At 44.4% G+C, this 19,901-nt stretch overlaps 1 protein-coding gene across 1 annotated transcript; it reads right to left on the bottom strand.

Annotated features, from left to right (window-relative positions):
* Positions 1-4,157: 4,157 nt before the first annotated feature.
* ythdf2 (YTH N(6)-methyladenosine RNA binding protein 2) lies at positions 4,158-17,349 on the bottom strand. Its single transcript, XM_038967213.1, has 6 exons — positions 17,184-17,349; positions 16,938-16,962; positions 15,511-15,587; positions 13,236-14,864; positions 10,927-10,995; positions 4,158-5,385 (listed from the first exon to the last, which is right to left on the bottom strand). Exons 1-6 carry the CDS (start codon positions 17,208-17,210, stop codon positions 5,362-5,364), a joined length of 1,851 nt encoding a protein of 616 aa, XP_038823141.1. The 5' UTR covers positions 17,211-17,349; the 3' UTR covers positions 4,158-5,361.
* Positions 17,350-19,901: the final 2,552 nt, after the last annotated feature.

Here is a 19,901-nt window from a genome sequence, read left to right as displayed (position 1 = left end):
TGGTGGTGTACAGTTAGTAAAAATGTGGACAGAATTAACTACATTCATCTTAATGTCCAGAAACTGGGCAATTGGACTCAACAAGGCTTCGAGGCGGTCCATGGACAATTGGCAGCTACGTCCCTGAAGGCATTTCAAAATAGAATCGCGGTTGATATGTTATTGGCTGAATGGGGGGGGTCTGTGCAATGTTTGGTGAACAGTGTTGTACTTTCATTCCCAATAACACAGCTACGGATGGGAGTCTGACTGTAGCATTGGAGGGACTTCGTACCCTTAATGGTAAGATGAAACAGCATTCTGGAGTGGACACTACTATGTGGGACTCATGGATGGATGCTTTTGGTAAATATAAGACGCTGGTTTCCTCCATCCTAGTATCAATTTCTGTTTTTGCGGCCATTCTTGTACTTTGTGGATGCTGTTGCATTCCATGTGTGCGCACGCTTGCTAGCCGTGTTATAACTGCCGCCATAGACCCGAATCAGGAAAGGGCCCAAATGTTCCCATTGCTTGATGATGGGGAAGCTGGACCTGTCTATCTATTTGAGGACTAAGATACTTTTATGTCACGTCTCTTGTGAGACGTGAAGAGAGGGAATTAAAAATTTGTCTTCTGACAAATTTTATCCCAAAGCTTTGTCTTTTTATACTTTTATGTCACGTCTCTTGTGAGACGTGAAGAGAGGGAATCAAAAATTTGTCTTCTGACAAATTTTATCCCTTAGCTTTGTCTTTTTATACTTTTATGTCACGTCTCTTGGGAGACGTGAAGAGAGGGAATTAAAATTTGTCTTCTGACAAATTTTATCCTTTAGTTTTGTTTTTTTTATATACTTTTATGTCACGTCTCTTGTGAGACGTGAAGAGGGGGATTTGTAAGAAATTGTATTAGATATTGGTAACTTGTTTTAACAACTTCTCAACATTAGCTATAGTTGACACAACATACACAACCCCTCTTTTCCTTGGACATATGCTGAACTCATTAGACACATACACAACACCCACAACTCCCCTCCCCCATGACAATCACACAGACACACACAACTCAGGGTTGGAGCTCAGGACAAAGAACTACCTCAGGAACCAATGGAACGTGGACACCAGGACTGATCAGGACTACCCAAGACCCAGATCGACCAATCGGAAGGCCAGACTCGCAGATCTACCTACTTTGCTTGTTGTCTATATAATACTGTACTACTGTTGAAACTAGTCTCTCTTTCCGGACGATTCAATAAGAATCAGACTGAATGAGCCGTGCCGCACGCTTTGCCTAATATCTTTACACTTGAATAAATCTGCCTTATTATACAATTATATACCTTGTCATATGTCTCCTCTTGTTCTCCTGTCTCAAGTAAAACGAATTATCAACAGGGGGGACATGTCCCCACATCACCTGGGACAATTTTGCCTATAATTTGAAGCCCAGGGCGCGTTTGAGTGGTAAGGCTAAAGCAACCGACTATAGACGAAAGTCGAGGAGTGAAGTCGGGGGAGGTGCATCTGCGACTTCCGAAAGTCGTCGTTATCCAACAGGAAGGATCAGACCATCATGGCAGTGTTGCCATTGTTTATACAAGTTTTCTTTATAATGTTGAAATTAACATCTCTCTAACCCCCTTATCAAACCTTCACAAACTGAAATTGTATGTGTAGATGTATGAGTAAAAACGGTCCACTTTCTCAATTTTCGAACAGAAATGGGGTGTGGTTTGGTGGTTCATCGTTGTGTCATTCTGGTCATGCTCGCCGCGACCGTAGTAGCTCGTTCAAGCACTTTATTAATTTTTAGATAAAAAAAAAAAAAAAAAGGTTCATGCAGACGACATGTAGGCACATCAGACAAATGTTATCCCCATAATGGAACACACTTTAAAAGGCGGTGACTCGTGACAAAACTGATTTGCTTGAACGTGCCCCCATTCTTAGCCTACAAAAAAATAATCAAGAAGTACCACTTTCCTAACGTATTGTAATGAAACAGGCAGGGAGCAGGTCTCGAACCCTCGACCTCCTAGCCCGAGGTCCGGCGCGCTATCGACTGTGCCGCAAAAGCATGCTCAAGCGGCAGAGTCGATTTCCGCGCTTATAAACCCAGGGTCGTTACACTACTCCCTCCTTTCGAAGAGCGCGTCCTCGCGCTAGCTTGCGACTTTACGTCTTACAGGAACGCGCTCACCGGCCAAGCACACGCACTGTCGTGGATGCGAGGTCCGATCACTTCTGACACCAATGTAATGAAACAGCAGGGAGCAGGTCTCGAACCCTCGACCTCCTAGCCCGAGGTCCGGCGCGCTATCGACTGTGCCGCAAAAGCATGCTCCAACGGCAGAGTCGATTTCCGCGCTTATAAACCCAGGGTCGTTACAGTATTATCATGCCGCGCGTTCACATGTTGGATAACTCGGATAACTCGGGACCGCGGAGTTAAAATGAACTAAAGTTATTAGCGTAGAGCTTCCTATTGGTTGATTCTGGTACCTCCCAAGTGGGAAACTCTGGATTTGACTCTTCCACCCAGGTTAGCAAGTCGGAAATGTCAGTTTCAAACATTACGTGAACACGGCACTACTGCGCTATGATTCCGTGGTAGCGAACCATTCACGTAAACTCATGAGATCAGGCGATTTGCGAGGCTAGTGAATATGCTCTTGTACACAATTTTCTTTAAACATAAACAATGCACACAAAGGCCGTGGTTACGGACCCTTCCAATTCAGATCTTATGACAAATTATTTTACCAATAATTGGGCAAAAGATCTGAATTGGGCTACTAAATAGGCTACATCAGGAAGTGTTAAAGGCTAGAAGCATAATCCGACCCGTGATCTGAATGGATGGGTCGGTGAGGTATCGCTCCTCTGACAAAGAGGAGTCTTGCTTTTCAGATTCATCACCAGTATGTGTTGAGGACACCTACATGATGGGACTCGCATTGAGAATACATTTAGTGACAATAGACAAAATATATATCAAAAATAATAATTGGTATGCAAAACCTATAAAAGGAAGATTACTTCACTGGAGGTACTTTGCAGTTGTTTTTTCCACAACAGAAAAAGTATCTAACACGTGTCAAATTCATTCCACATAGGGCTGGGTATTTGGGTTTTCACTCCACCCTTGTCCTTGATGGATGAATTAAAGGTCTCTAATTAGTAAGGAACTCCCATCACTTGGTTGTCTAGGTCTTAACTGTGTGGTCCCGTGTGGCTCAGTTGGTAGAGCATGGCGCTTGCAACGCCAGGGTTGTGGGTTCATTTCCCACGGGGGGACCAGGGTTCAATTCCCACGGGGGGACCAGGATGAATATGTATGAACTTTCCAATTTGTAAGTCGCTCTGGATAAGAGCGTCTGCTAAATGACTAAAATGTAAATGTTAACCCACAGACACTCAGCCAGCCGAGGAATGAGTTTGACACCCCTGATCTTACACATAGGTTGGAGAGCACTTGGTCTTTAACCTTTTTGAACTGACATATGGGTCTTTAACACTGTCAGAATACTTTTCACATCATTTGAGTATGGTAATCATTGACCTAACATGTTTTGATAAGCAAGACTTCCAGCAGGCCAATGTTTTACAGGTCAAATCTGACAGATCAGTGATAACGTCAAGGTAAGACTGATTCATTTTCAGTGTTTGAAGTACTATAATTATGGCTAAATGAGATCTAATTTCAAGGGCCATAATGTGAGTGATGAGTTAAACGTTGCATACTGATGATCCCAAACAAAGTCCTACCGAGTGACCCTGCACTTAAGGGAACTCAAGATACGGAAAGCATGTTTCTCATGTCTGTGCTAATGCTATATGCCAGTTGTTTTACTAACATATTCAACAGCAAGACGGCATCATAAAATAACCCTACATCTTCAGCATTGCCACTTACAAAATCCAAATCTCCCTTAACTGAAATACCCAAAATGTAGGCTGAAATTCACTCCAATGCCTCCAGTTGACAGTGACCCGAAATGTAGTTACAGATGCAGAGTTGAGCACAATGACAAGATCGCAACAAGTATGACAACAGCAGCACATAGAAAACACCTACCACTCAAGATTCTACTGGCCTAATACATGAACACTGTCCTTACCAAAACCCCCATAGCTTAGTTTCAAGAAGAGAAAATAGCAAGCTGGACTTTTGTGGAGCATCTTTATTATGCCACAGATAAAAGCCAGTCGTTTTTGAAAGAGGACCTTATTTTTTTCCACCAACATTGACATTCTGCAAGGGTAGTGGTGGTATGGTTGAGCAGCCAGCAGGGGAGGGGAAAGAGAAGAGGGGACATTGTGGAAGGGATAAAAGGTGCAAGAGGGGTGTTTGGGGTAGAATTAAGTGCGAGGGTATAGGGCTTAATTAACAAGTAATAAAACATTCATTTACCTTTAAATACAGAAAAAGGAAGCACACAGCATGACAAGTGCTTACAGTCAAACGAGGGGAACGCACATGTTCTTGCTGAGTATACCACATTTATTACTTTGAACTGATTAATAGAGAGTCAGCGTGGTCTTTAAGAAAACGGAAGGGGAGGAAGAAACAAAAATGGCAAGAGAAAAGCAACATTACTGAACAGGTCCAAGAAAGAGGACTGGAAACAGGGCCCGTTTTGTACAATTGTACACTATAAAATAATTATACAATGACCAAGGCTCTAAACGTAATAATGTTTTTAACTTTCAATTCCCCCAAACCTTACCCCCCCAAAAAACAGGGTCATCTCAAACATTCATTTCAGTTCTCCTTTTTTATGACAGAAGCATTGGAAACAAACTCCTTGCAGGGTGAGATGACAGTACCCACAACGACAAATATCCACTGAAGAGACCCCGTCTGCGTCCAGATTGAATCCATTAATCTTCCACAGGATGGAGGGGTTTACAAAGAAATTAAACAAATGGCCTGCCTTGACTTTCGGCACTAATAGTAGCGTAGTAGCCGACACTAAACATTTCCACTAGAATTTTACGTAAGAAGAATTACAGACTTGCTCTCGGACTGTAAAAACAGATGATCATTGTTAAAAAAAATGTTTTTTACTTTTTTAAAAGCATACCAGAAAAAAAGCATATGTAGTGGAATGGGGTTGGGTGGGGCAAAAGAGATTCACCTAAGGATGCTATGTATTATGTTGTAGTCCTATGAATAACAATTTCTTTTTCTTTTACTACAAGTTCGAAGTAAGTCTTTTAAAGTAAAAAGAAATCAAGAAAGTTTTCATTTAGTCGTTTTTTTTGTCCTTGGTTAATTTCCCCCTCCATTTTGCATTTCTTGAAAGATCTGAATGTGAGATGGGGTGGAAAGTGGGGGCTATTGCAGTCTTTTGCCCAAAGCAGTAACTGTTACTTGACACGTCCTTGGCGCTCCTGTGGGACACAGAGAAAACAAGAAGAGTTCAGTATGGGGACTCACATCAAAACACAACATACACTTCAGAGATTTGGGGCTTTTCAGAATGTTGTAGATCATTCTGGCATGCACCAAAACCTCTGTGCAGTGTATAGTGAAATGTTATTTTAAATATATAAAACTTTTATTTATTCAGGGGAGCCCAATTGAGACCATGGCCTCATTCCCAATGGCGCCCCGAGTAAACATTTCCACAAACAGGGTGAAAAATTAACATTACAAATAAAATACAAATTAAACAAAGCACAACTTCAACAAATACACTACAATCGAGAATGAATTAATTGAGGATTTGAGGTAACACCAGAGTCCTAAAAACTGCCCTAGCAACACCAGGGAATCAAGATGCAAGGAATTTTGTAGGTTATTCCGACAATGGACGGCCCTAAAATTAAAGGATTTCCCTAAATTGGTCACAGAGGGACCTCAGAGTTAACCAAAGCGGGTTTGGTAGCTCATTTTTATACATTAGCAACGAAGTTAGGTACACTGAACAAAAATATTAAACGCAACATGTAAAATGTTGGTCCCATTTTTCATGAGCTGAAATAAAAGATTTAAGATAATTTCAATATGCACCAAAACCTTATTGCTCTCAAATGTTCTGCACAAATTTGTTTACGTCGCTGTTAGTGAGCCATTCTTTGCCAAGATAATCAATCCACTTGACAGGTGTGGCATTTCAAGAAGCTGATTAACCTCAACAGGATTGGAGTCACACACACCCCCCCCCCCCCTCCCGCGCGCGGGACGGTTGAGCTAACGTAGGCTAATGTGATTAGCATGAGGTTGTAAGTAACATGAACATTTCCCAGGACATAGACATGTCTGATACGGGTAGAAAGCTTAAATTCTTGTTAATCTAACTGCACTGTCCAATTTACAGTAGCTATTACAATGAAAGAACACCATGCTATTATATGAGGAGAGTGCACAGTTATGAACTTGAAAATGTATTAATAAACCAATTAGGCACTTTTGGGGAGTCTTGATACAACATTTTGAATAGAAATACAATAGTTCATTGAATCAGTTTAAAACTGCACATACACTGCTTTCATCTAGTGGCCAAAATCTAAATTGCACCTAACCTGGAATAGATGGAACCAAAACTAAAATTTGCTACATTAATTTCACTTTTCCACAAACTTCAAAGTGTATCCTTTCAAATGGAATCAAGAACATGCATATCCTTGTTCAGGCAATTAGATATGTCATTTTAGGCAAAAAAAAAAAAAAAAAGTTTATTAAAGGGTCCGATTCTTAAACCGTATGATCATTACACTGGCGCACCTTGTGCTGGGGACAATAAAAGGCCACTAAAATGTGCAGTTGTGTCATAATGCTACAGATGTCTCAATTAGAGGGAGTGTACAATTGGCATGCTGACTGTAGGAATGACTACCAGAGCCATTAACAGAGAACTGAATGATTTGAAACAGGGCTGACAATGTCCCAGTTCTTCCATGGCCTGCATACTCAGACATGTCACCCATTGAGCATGTCTGGGATGCTCTGGATCTATGTGATCCAGTTCTCTCCAATATCCTGCAAATTCATGGGGGACAACATTCCACAATTAACAGCCTGATCAACTCTATGCGAAGGAGATGTCGCACTGCATGAGACAAATGGTGGTCACAGCAGATACTGACTGGTTGTTAAGGTAACTGGGAATACAGTCATATCTGTATTCACAGTTAAGTGAAATCCATAGATTAGGGCCTAATGAATTTATTTCAACTGACTGATTTCCTTATACACTGCTCAAAAAAATAAAGGGAACACTAAAATAACACATCCTAGATCTGAATGAATGAAATATTCTTATTAAATACTTTTTTCTTTACATAGTTGAATGTGCTGACAACAAAATCATACAAAAATGATCAATGTAAATCAAATTTATCAACCCATGGAGGTCTGGATTTGGAGTCACACTCAAAATTAAAGTGGAAAACCACACTACAGGCTGATCCAACTTTGATGTAATGTCCTTAAAACAAGTCAAAATGAGGCTCAGTAGTGTGTGTGGCCTCCACGTGCCTGTATGACCTCCCTACAACGCCTGGGCATGCTCCTGATGAGGTGGCGGATGGTCTCCTGAGGGATCTCCTCCCAGACCTGGACTAAAGCATCCGCCAACTCCTGGACAGTCTGTGGTGCAACGTGGCGTTAGTGGATGGAGCGAGACATGATGTCCCAGATGTGCTCAATTGGATTCAGGTCTGGGGAACGGGCGGGCCAGTCCATAGCATCAATGCCTTCCTCTTGCAGGAACTGCTGACACACTCCAGCCACGAGGTCTAGCATTGTCTTGCATTAGGAGGAACCCAGGGCCAACCGCACCAGCATATGGTCTCACAAGGGGTCTGAGGATCTCATCTCGGTACCTAATGGCAGTCAGGCTACCTCTGGCGAGCACATGGAGGGCTGTGCGGCCCCACAAAGAAATGCCACCCCACACCATGACTGACCCACCGCCAAACCGGTCATGCTGGAGGATGTTGCTGGCAGTAGAACGTTCTCCACGGCGTCTCCAGACTCTGTCACGTCTGTCACATGTGCTCAGTGTGAACCTGCTTTCATCTGTGAAGAGCACAGGGCGCCAGTGGCGAATTTGCCAATCTTGGTGTTCTCTGGCAAATGCCAAACGTCCTGCACGGTGTTGGGCTGTAAGCACAACCCCCACCTGTGGACGTCGGGCCCTCATACCACCCTCATGGAGTCTGTTTCTGACCGTTTGAGCAGACACATGCACATTTGTGGCCTGCTGGAGGTCATTTTGCAGGGCTCTGGCAGTGCTCCTCCTGCTCCTCCTTGCACAAAGGCGGAGGTAGCGGTCCTGCTGCTGGGTTGTTGCCCTCCTACAGCCTCCTCCATGTCTCCTGATGTACTTGCCTGTCTCCTGGTAGCGCCTCCATGCTCTGGACACTACGCTGACAGACACAGCAAACCTTCTTGCCACAGCTCGCATTGATGTGCCATCCTGGATGAGCTGCACTACCTGAGCCACTTGTGTGGGTTGTAGACTCCGTCTCATGCTACCACTAGAGTGAAAGCACCGCCAGCATTCAAAAGTGACCAAAACATCAGCCAGGAAGCATAGGAACTGAGAAGTGGTCTGTGGTCACCACCTGCAGAACCACTCCTTTATTGGGGGTGTCTTGCTAATTGCCTATAATTTCCACCTTTTGTCTATTCCATTTGCACAACAGGATGTGAAATTTATTGTCAATCAGTGTTGCTTCCTAAGTGGACAGTTTGATTTCACAGCAGTGTGATTGACTTGGAGTTACATTGTGTTTAAGTGTTCCCTTTATTTTTTGGAGCAGTGTATGAACTAACTCAGTAAAATCATTGAAATTGTTGCAGGTTACATTTATATTCAGCATGTTCATGTACACAGCCCTGCTTGGCGGAAAGGATCGTCTAGACTCCAGAACAGGGGTCAACAAGAATCAGCCGCGGACCGTCTTTCTTGCGCGGATGGTCGGGTGCCGAAACAATTACAAATTATTTGTAGACTGCAAATGGACCGCAAGAAGCCCAAACCGATATAATGTGAGTAAAACATACAAATTTCAAACCTTGCTTAAATTAGTATACGATCACGTGTCTTATGCGTGGGAAAACTTTCTCCAAAATGTTTCAATTGGAGCTGACTTCCCAGTGTTCTTAGTCATGTCAAAAAATATATAGAATCTTTTTAAATATACGTGCTCAGAAAAATTTACCCATTTCAAGTCCGGATACTTTCCGAAGGCACTGTACGTATTCAGACACCTCGACTTAAAAAATGTTACGTTACAGACCCATTTTTATGTATTAAATAGTCTCCCCCCACCTCAAAATCGACACACAATAACAGGTTTAGAAATATTTGCTAATTTATAAATAAATAAATAAACTGAAATATCACATTTACATAAGTATTCAGACCCTTTACTCAGTACTTGAAACACCTTTGGCATGATTACAACATTGAGTATTCTTGGGTATGACGCTACAAGCTTGCCACACCTGTATTTGTAGAGTTTCTCCATTTCAGATCCTCTCAAGCTCTGTCAGGTTGGATGGGGAGCGTAGCTGCACAGCTATTTTCAGGTCTCTCCAGATGTTCGATCGGACTCAAGTCCGGGCTCTGGCTGGGCCACTCAGACTTGTCCCGAAGCCACTCCTGCGTCGTCTTGGCTGTTGTCCTTTTGGAAGGTGAACCTTTGCCCCCTAGTCTGAGGTCCTGAGCGCTCTGGAGCAGGTTTTCAAAGATCTCTGTACATTGTTCCGTTCATCTTTGCCTCGATCCTGACTAGTCTCTCAGTCCTTGCAGCTGAAAAACATCCCCACAGCATAATGCTGCCACCACCACAATTCACCATAGGGATGGTGCCAGGTTTCCTCCAGACGTGACACATTCAGGCCAAGGAGTTCAATCTTGGTTTCATCAGACCAGAGTATATTGTTTCTCATGGTCTGAGAATCCTTTAGTTGCCTTTTGGAAAACTCCAAGCGGGCTGTCATGTGCCTTTAACTGAGGAGTGGCTTCCGTCTGGCCACTACCATAAAGGCTTGATTGGTGGAGTGCTGCAGAGATGGTGATCCTTCTGGAAGTTTCTCTAATCTCCTCAGAGGAGCTCGGTCAGTGACCATTGGGTTCATTGTCACCTCCCTGACCAAAGCCATTCACCCCCGATTGCTCAGTTAAGTGTCTTTGTGGATCCAAACTTCTTCCATTTAAGAATGATGGAGGCCACTGTGTTCTTGGGGACCTTCAATGCTGCAGACATTTTTTGGTACCCTTCCACCAATCTGCACCTCACACAATCCTGTCTCGGAGCTCTACGGACAATTCCTTCGACCTCATGTCTTGGTTTTTGCTCTGACATGCACCGTCAACAAGGCATTGAAGTTTTTTTAATTTGTATTAAATTGGCTAAAAACCTGTTTTCGCCTGGACATTATGGGGTATTGTGTAGATTGCAGATTTTTTAAATTTGTATTTATTTAAACTATTTTAAAATAAGGCTATAAAATAAAATGTGGGAGAAGTCAAGGGGTCTGAATACTTTCCGAAGGCACTGTACGCAAATAAATGACTGGTCATTGGTCAGAATAATCAGATTGATGTCATGTTGTGGGCCAAAAACACCATCCCAACTGAACAAGCTGAAATTCCAGACGTTCTTTTCAAAAAGCTTAAACTGAAAAGGCATTATGATAATTTTCACAATTTCAGAGTGATATTTTGACCTCTGTGGAAATATCAGCAATAATAAGTCACTCTTATCCAGAGCGACTTACAGGAGCAATTAGGGTTAAGTGCCTTGCTCAAAGGCACAGACATCACCTAGTCAGCTCGGCGATTCAAACCAGCAACGTTTCGGTTACTGGCCCAACGTTCTTAACCACTAGGCTACCTGGCCCAATGAAGTATAAATCCATACAAAAAGGTTGGTCCAAGAGAATGAGGGGTAGGTGGGAGCGCTAGGGCATGTTACCTGAAGTCTGTAATGACTCCTGCTGGGGTTTGGGTTGCTGGGGTACGGCTCGCTTCCCTGGACCTCCACCTGGTAACACAAAACATCCGGCTTTAGTTTGGAACAGAACAGGAAGAAGGATGTGAGGCCTCAATCGATCTCAGGCATACATGCATCAACTTAACGAACTTACAAAAATTGACTTTGTGGTCTCAAAGTGGATACATGAAAAATTAGTCAACCATGATCGCTCTCTAAAACAATCTTTTGTTTCATTGTTACGTTATACAGCAAGGATCATTCATCATTTGAGTTGTAGGTATATCACCTTCCTAGCGCACATGACTCTCAGCTCTACTCTGAAGCCGGAACCTAAGTGCGGGTTGATATTCCATCAATACCAGTCAGTAATCAGTGGTTATCACCAATCTGGATCAACATGTATGCCACAAAACTATGATTAACACGTATCTCTTGTTTTTCTAGATACGTGGAAGCTATAGTTAATTCATTGATAAAATACCAGTTATACATTGATCTTTGACAACTAGTAAATATTGAGTCTTTTCCAAATATTTACAGGGGAGTTTCCCTGAGAAATACCCCCAAGTGCAGAGCAGTTTCCTCACCGCAGTAAAAAATGCAGACTGTTTTGCACACATAGCCTCAGTCATGCAATGTGAAGTTACTGATGGGAAAGGACTCTAATAACATTTTATTTTGGAACTTGAGGTGTAGAGGGAAGCATGATTCGTGTTTCAGCAAAATAACCTTGAAGGAAACATACAAGGCAGAATGTAAATTTGCAACATATTGTTGCCACAGCAGACAGGACTGTCTAATATAACCCAATAACTAGGCCTATGTTTTGGTGTAAAGAAAGTCGTATCCACATCTCAGACCTGACAAACAAGCACTGTGGTCACTATAAAAACAGGGTCAGTAATACAGAGTTACAGAACTACAGAGAGTGTACCCCTTTCTGACAATCTATTATGATATACACAGATGGGCAATGAATCAGAAACTGAGCACGCCTATAGGGCCGTCAAATTCTAATCTATACCTCAAAGCCAGTTCCTACTGCCCCCCCCCCATTCCTCCCTTCTAACCAGGGACTGATTTAGATATGGGACACCAGGTGGGTGCAATAAATGCCTAGGTAAAAAAGAAACACTGTAGTAATCCAGACCTTGTAGATTTGAATATGCCGTCATCCTACTTACACAGCTTTTGATAACATGGCCTTCAATATATCATCTTCAAAACAAGTTGTTGCACAGATGTGAGTGGAAGTCATCAACATTAGTACATTGAGCAAGCATTTGTTCCCAACATCACAAAGGATTAACATACATTATTTGTATTTTTTTTAATTGAGCCTTTATTTAACGAGGCAAGTCAGTTAAGAACAAAATCTTATTTATAATATACGGCCTACCGCGGACCAATTGTGCGCCGGCGTATGGGACTACCAATCACGGCAGGATGTGATACAGCCTGGATTCGAACCAGGGACTGTAGTGGCACCTCTTGCACAGATGCAGTGCCATAGGTCACTGCGTCACTCGGGAGCCCATGGCCATTTAGACTGAAGGGCCAATGTAAACATGCATTTCATATGTGAATAGAAGCCTTTGTAAAAAGACGGCGCATAATAATGAATATTCCAATTATTTTGGGAGTCACTAGAAAAGGTCAACAACAAAATGGATTTTGGTGGGCACAAGGGTGACTGCTGGCATTTAGGTTGACTAAATTTGGTTTACTTGATTCTTGCAAAAACCTTTCTGCTCCCCCTTTTAAAATGGTATATATGGACATAGTGGCCTTACTGGCCTAGAGCATTGGTTTGGTGAGCCAAGCATCTGAACTGAACCACTTCCTAAATAACTTCAGAAACCCCACCTCAAAGAGGGCATCATTTTCAACTATAAATGTCTATGCAAAAGTAATCAATTCCTAATAACATTTCCGACAACAAAAACGTGACATTGCTCATTGATTAAATATACCGAATTGGAAATATACATTCAATACCGACACTACTGATCAACACTAGTCAGCATTTATTGAATATATATTAAATGTACTGTATTTTGTTCATGGTATATCTACATTTTCTGTTGGAATGGCACATTGTAAGATTAACACATACATAACGACTGATGATCTACATCAACATAACGCCCAACAGATTTTTAGCTCTCCAGATGCTCTCAGAACCTTCACATACACACACAGCTTCCCATGCCTCTCCCCCCCCCAATCACACAACCCAAGGTGTAGGCCTATTCATTTCCCCAGGTGGGTGGAGGGTAGGCCGTTACCTTTTTCACACACTCCTCCTCCTCCTGGCGCTTCTCGTAGTGGGAGAAGTCGTCGAAGATGGAGGTGGTGTGCTTGTAGCCGGCGATGATCTTCAGCACCTGCCGTGCCTTGTCCAGGGGCACCTCCTGCGTGTCCCGCGAGTTGGTCACTGGCTTGTTCTCATTGTTCTCCAGGCGGATGTGCCGTAGCTGGCTGTTGGGAACGTCCTTAACAAAGATCCAGCGCACGTCAAAGCGCCCCTTCCACTTGTCCTGCGACCACACACCGGCGCAGGTGTTGTAGTCCACGGGCGAGCGCATCTCCGCCACGCCGCAGAAGTGGCCACTGCCGTTGACGCTGAAGAGCAGGTAGAGGGGGCCCTTAGCACCCAGCGAGCGATAGGCGGCGTCCAGCCGCTTGTTGCCGTGCTCTGTGCTACACCAGATGTTGTACTTGATGGAGCGGTGGATGTCGTCTTCAGAGTAGCTCTTGATGATGAACACACGCCCCTGCTTGGGGTTCCAGTCAAAGTCCTTGGGGTTGTAGTTGTTGACCAGGCGCAGCTTCTCCAGCACCGGGTGGGGCTCTGAAGGTACCGGCACCCCGCCCACGCCAGAGTTGGGGGGAGACTGCCCCACCCCGCCATCCCCAAAGCCGTTAGCGCGGTTCCGTGGAGGGACCCAGCGAGTGGGCTGAGTGGTGGGTGGGGGGCCCTGGGAGACCTGCAGCTGCCCCCCCATGCCCTGCTGCCCGTTCGGGGGGAACTGGTGCTGCCCAAGCTGGGCCAAAGGGGCCACCAACTGTCCGTTGCTGAGCTGTAGTTGTGGGGTCCCTCCGGCCATGGTGCCAGGCTGAGGGGAGGCCTGGTTGGGCGGCTGCCCATTGCTGGGGATAGGCGCATGCTGTGGGGTGGACGCTTTAGGCAGGTTCCCCTTGTTGTCCCAAGTGCCGATGTCCATGTTGTGTTTGATGGGCGGAGGGGGCAGGTTGGTACCCGCTATGCCCCCCTTGGTTTTCAGCTTGGGCTGAGGCTTGGCAGGCTTGCCAGCAATGTCTGCCCAGGATGCGGGTTTGGCAGGGGCAATGGGGGGCAGTGGCATGCTGGGAGCTCCACCAGACACCTGGCTGTGGCCCAGGGGTCCCCCGGGGAGGCCGGAGCCCACGACCTTGGGCGCCCCCATCTCCCCAGCACCACCTCCAATCTTAAGCCCCGCCAAGCTGTCCAAGCTGTTCATGCCGGGGGCTTTGTTGAGGGGCTCGTTCTGGGTGAAGGGGGACTGTCCGTCAATCATGGCGCCCCCTAGCGAGCTGGGCGCGTAGGCGTAGCTGCTGCTGTAGCCAGAGCTCTGCGTGGACTGTCCCTGAGAGCTGTTGTTGCCCCAGGCCGAGAAGTCGATGCCACTGGGGAAGAAGTTAAAGCCGTGCTGGCCCAGGAAGGGATTACTGCCCAGCGGGCCGGGTTGGCTGAACATGGCGTCGGGCAGGAAGTGGTGCTCCCCGTTGCTCAGCTGTCCATACGAGGCCAGGTAAGGCATGGGGGGGTCGCCGCCAGTGGACCATGTTGCCTCATTCAGGGAGTACGAGAATCCTATGGAAGGGCTGTAGTAACTTGGCATGTAGGAGTCTGACATGGCCGTATACGCATTGCTCTGGGAAGAGAAGAACACTAGTTAGACTGCTGACTGTATTTCAATCATTACATCCTTTTCTGAATCTCCCTCAGCCTCTGTCGCTCCCTAGACTAGGACAACTGGCCATTTTCACACCAGTGAACTGCTTTATGAAGAGAAACAGTGGCATTGCTACGCAACAAAAGGATGCAGCATTCCTTTGACTGGAGGAATACAGGCTCCATTATTTCCATTGTGGCCCACTTTTCTGGGAAGTGCCCACTCTACTGAGGGGCACCCAATGATGGATGCCAACCGAGGCAGTTACGACAAGATGAACGGCAGTTTAATTATGAATTGGAATTCTAGGAAAGCAAATGGACTACGTAGTAAACCAGGAGAGAAGAGTCTTCATGTGCTAAATGCCCTGGATTGGACACATGATGAATTGCAACAGTATAAAAGTAATTTACTGTAAAGCTATACAGCAAAATATCACTGTTTTTTGCATGCTTACCATCGTAATCTATGAGTCATACAGCTTGTTGATCACCCTGATAATTTCCATTAAAACTGAGGCGGTTTTAAAATGTTACTTGAACAAACGCTATGAATAAGGCAGCCTAAGCAGGCAAATGTTAGGAGCAGTGTGTGGCCTAGTAAAACTGATAGAAGTGGTACTCACCTGTCTGGCCTGAGTGTTCAGGTAAGGCTCAAACTCATCATTCAAAGTATCCTTTAGGGTCACAGCTCCGTTTTGCACTGGAAAAGAGTAGGCAGCAATGTAAGACATCTGGATATATCTTTTTGCATGAGGTGGAAATAGTTACAACTAGTCATTGGCCTACATATTTGTGGCTGATGGTGAGTAGGACGACAATAAGAATCAGGAAGTCCTTACATTTAATAATACATCTCTAGTATGGCACAACTTTAGTTCACTGCCACAAATTGCACAATATGCTGTTTTAATGCACTAAAATGGGTAGCATTGGATTGGTTGAGTTGGACAACAGTTGTCTTTCATGTTGGCTAGACCTATAGCTACTGTCCCACCTTTAAAACAAGTAACTGTAGCCCATAGGCATCGGGTTGTATCAGGTGCTGCAGTATATGTTAGATATAGAATCTGCCAAAAAATAACGTAACTGCAGAACTATCGCTACATGCGAAACGGCCTGTTTATTACAGTGAATCAGTTGCATAAGTATCTTGACAGCCACCAATGGGAATGGAAAAAGGCGATGAGGTGCTGCTGTACTATACTGTTTCTAGCTGCACTTTTGGACGAACAAACTCAATCGATTGGTATTTAACATCAGTGATCGGGGTCATGACATAACTTTTACTTGTGTTCGACGTGTGTCAGTTCGTCCTGACATGAGCAGAATCTGAAAACGAACAGCCAAACTGGAAAACAGGCCTGGCTAGTAAACAAAGTTGCCTCGAAATATTGAACTAAAACATTAAAGCGTAATGGTTATTGTGAAAATAGCCAAGTTACTGGTACGGTGAGAACAGCATGCTCGAAGACGTGTCATTGGCAGGCAATTCATGCTTATGTTCACGAGCGCGAAGAATCCTTTAAATCGCGTGGTTAGCCAGCTAGCGTTAAGGAACTACATGGAACAACCGGTTTAGTTTACGTAAAATGTTCCAATTGAGGTAGTCGCTAGCGTTTAACCAACGCTCAAGTTAGCCACTAACTAGCTGTCTGGCTTGAGAAATGTATAGCGAGCTAGTTTGCAAATGTAGAGTAATCCCAGTTAGGTAGCACAATCTAACTACCAAGCTAGCCAGACTAACTAGCGACCGTTAAAGCTAGCGCTGACGGATTTCCTCAAAATACAAAATTGTGTATTAGCACAACTGACAGTAAATGTAATAAAACTAAAGGATTAGCTAAGTAAGTACTAACAACTTATCGGAAATTTGTTCACATGTCCAATCAACTATAGAGGCGAAATTGGCACTTTGGTGGTAGTGGCCTGCTATCTGGCTGGCTAGCGAGCCATCATCACATTTGCCCACGCAGAAGAGGGTTTCCGTACACACCACACGAAAAAGATCCGCATACAGAGCCAGCAAACTTGTCATGTTACGATGACTTACCTTTGTTTCCTTGGCCTTTCGGTCTCTGGATTGGGTCCAGGTGATTCATGAAGGTTTGATTTATGAGAAGAGAGGAAGGGAAAAATAAATGAAGAAATGTATATTCACCAGTCAGTCCTTTAGCAGGTGGTCAGGCCTACTGCACTACAGAGAGTCACTGCCTCTGGAACACGCTAACGTTATCCTAACTAGCTACGTCTCGATGGAAATTTGTCTCGTAAATATTCAGAAAGTGACTCTCTTTACCTGTTCAAGAAGGCTGCTGGCTGACATGTCTTTCTCCCTGGAGCCTTTTGTATTTTAATTCGTTTTTAATTTAAGTGGGAGGGTATATGAAATGTCTATTTGAGAGTTAGCCAAGTGCCCCTGTCTCTCTACAGAGCTTAGAATCTACACAATGGCGGGCTGCAGCTCTCAGCGCTGAGCGACATCTCAACATGGCTGAGAGGCCGGGTTTTTCGATAGCGTTTATTTATGACGGATATGCGCCCCTCAACGGCATGGAGGAACTATATTATGCAGGTAGACTTTTAAAATAGGCCTTTTGGAAATATTGTTATAATACAGTCCTGGCCAAAAGTTTTGAGAATGACACAAATATACATTTTCAAGGTTTGCTGCTTCAGTGACTTTAGATATTTTTGTCAGATGTTACTATGGAATACTGAAGTATATTTACAAGCATTTCATAAGTGTTAAAGGCTTTTATTGACAATTACATGAAGTTGATGCAAAGAGTCAATATTTGCAGTGTTGACCCTTCTTTTTCAAGACCTCTGCAATCCGCCCTGGCATGCTGTCAATTAACTTCTGGGCCACATCCTGACTGATGGCAGCCCATTCTTGCATAATCAATGCTTGGAGTTTGTCAGAATTTGTGGGTTTTTGTTTGTCCACCCGCCTCTTGAGGATTGACCACAAGTTCTCAATGGGATTAAGGTCTGGGGAGTTTCCCGGCCATGGACCCAAAATATCGATGTTTTGTTCCCGAGCCACTTAGCTATCACTTTTGCCTTGTGGCAAGGTGGTCCATCATGCTGGAAAAGGCATTGTTCGTCACCAAACTGTTCCTGGATGGTTGGGAGAAGTTGCTCTCGGAGGATGTGTTGGTACCATTCTTTATTCATGGCTGTGTTCTTAGGCAAAATTGTGAGAGCCCACTCTCTTGGCTGAGAAGCAACCCCACACATGAATGGTCTCAGGATGCTTAACTGTTGGCATGACACAGGACTGATGGTAGCGCTCACCTTGTCTTCTCCAGACAAGCTTTTTTCCGGATGCCCCAAACAATCAGAAAGGGGATTCATCAGAGAAAATGACTTTACCCCAGTCCTCAGCATTCCAATCCCTGTACCTTTTGCAGAATATCAGTCTGTCCCTGATGTTTTTCCTGGAGAGAAGTGGCTTCTTTGCTACCCTTCTTGACACCAGGCCATCCTCCAAAAGTCTTCACCTCACAGATGCAGATGCACTCACACCTGCCTGCTGCCATTCCTGAGCAAGCTCTGTACTGGTGGTGCCCCAATCCCGCAGCTGAATCAACTTTAGGAGACGGTCCTGGCGCTTGCTGGACTTTCTTGGGCATCCTGAAGCCTTCTTCACAACAATTGAACTGCTCTCCTTGAAGTTCTTGATGATCTGATAAATGGTTGATTTAGGTGCAATCTTACTGGCAGCAATATCCTTGCCCGTGAAGCCCTTTTTGTGCAAAGCAATGATGACTGCACGTGTTTCCTTGCAGGTAACCATGGTTGACAGAGGAAGAACAATGATTCCAAGCACCACCCTCCTTTTGAAGCTTCCAGTCTCTTATTCGAACTCAATCAGCATGACAGCGTGATCTCCAGCCTTGTCCTCATCAACACTCACACCTGTGTTAACGAGAGAATCACTGACATGATGTCAGCTGGTCCTTTTGTGGCAGGGCTGAAATGCAGTGGAAATGTTTTTGGGGATTCAGTTCATTTGCATGGCAAAGAGGGACTTTGCAATTAATTGCAATTCATCTGATCACGCTTCATAACATTCTGGAGTATATGCAAATTGCCATCATACAAACTGAGGCAGCAGACTTTGTGAAAATTAATATGTGTCATTCTCAAAACTTTTGACCACGACTGTAGATAAAGGGAAATTGTTTTAAATTAGGAACGTATATTGATTTAGGCCTACATTTCCCACACATAACATAGAATGTATATATATATACACTGCTCAAAAAAATAAAGGGAACACTAAAATAACACATCCTAGATCTGAATGAATGAAATATTCTTATTAAATACTTTTTTCTTTACATAGTTGAATGTGCTGACAACAAAATCACACAAAAATGATCAATGTAAATCAAATTTATCAACCCATGGAGGTCTGGATTTGGAGTCACACTCAAAATTAAAGTGGAAAACCACACTACAGGCTGATCCAACTTTGATGTAATGTCCTTAAAACAAGTCAAAATGAGGCTCAGTAGTGTGTGTGGCCTCCACGTGCCTGTATGACCTCCCTACAACGCCTGGGCATGCTCCTGATGAGGTGGCGGATGGTCTCCTGAGGGATCTCCTCCCAGACCTGGACTAAAGCATCCGCCAACTCCTGGACAGTCTGTGGTGCAACGTGGCGTTGGTGGATGGAGCGAGACATGATGTCCCAGATGTGCTCAATTGGATTCAGGTCTGGGGAACGGGCGGGCCAGTCCATAGCATCAATGCCTTCCTCTTGCAGGAACTGCTGATACACTCCAGCCACATGAGGTCTGGCATTGTCTTGCATTAGGAGGAACCCAGGGCCAACCGCACCAGCATATGGTCTCACAAGGGGTCTGAGGATCTCATCTCGGTACCTAATGGCAGTCAGGCTACCTCTGGCGAGCACATGGAGGGCTGTGCGGCCCCACAAAGAAATGCCACCCCACACCATGACTGACCCACCGCCAAACCAGTCATGCTGGAGGATGTTGCAGGC

Source organism: Salvelinus namaycush, chromosome 28 (genome assembly GCF_016432855.1).
Source record: "Salvelinus namaycush isolate Seneca chromosome 28, SaNama_1.0, whole genome shotgun sequence".
Classification (NCBI taxonomy): Eukaryota; Metazoa; Chordata; class Actinopteri; order Salmoniformes; family Salmonidae; genus Salvelinus; species Salvelinus namaycush.
This window is presented reverse-complemented; position numbering and strand designations above follow the sequence as displayed.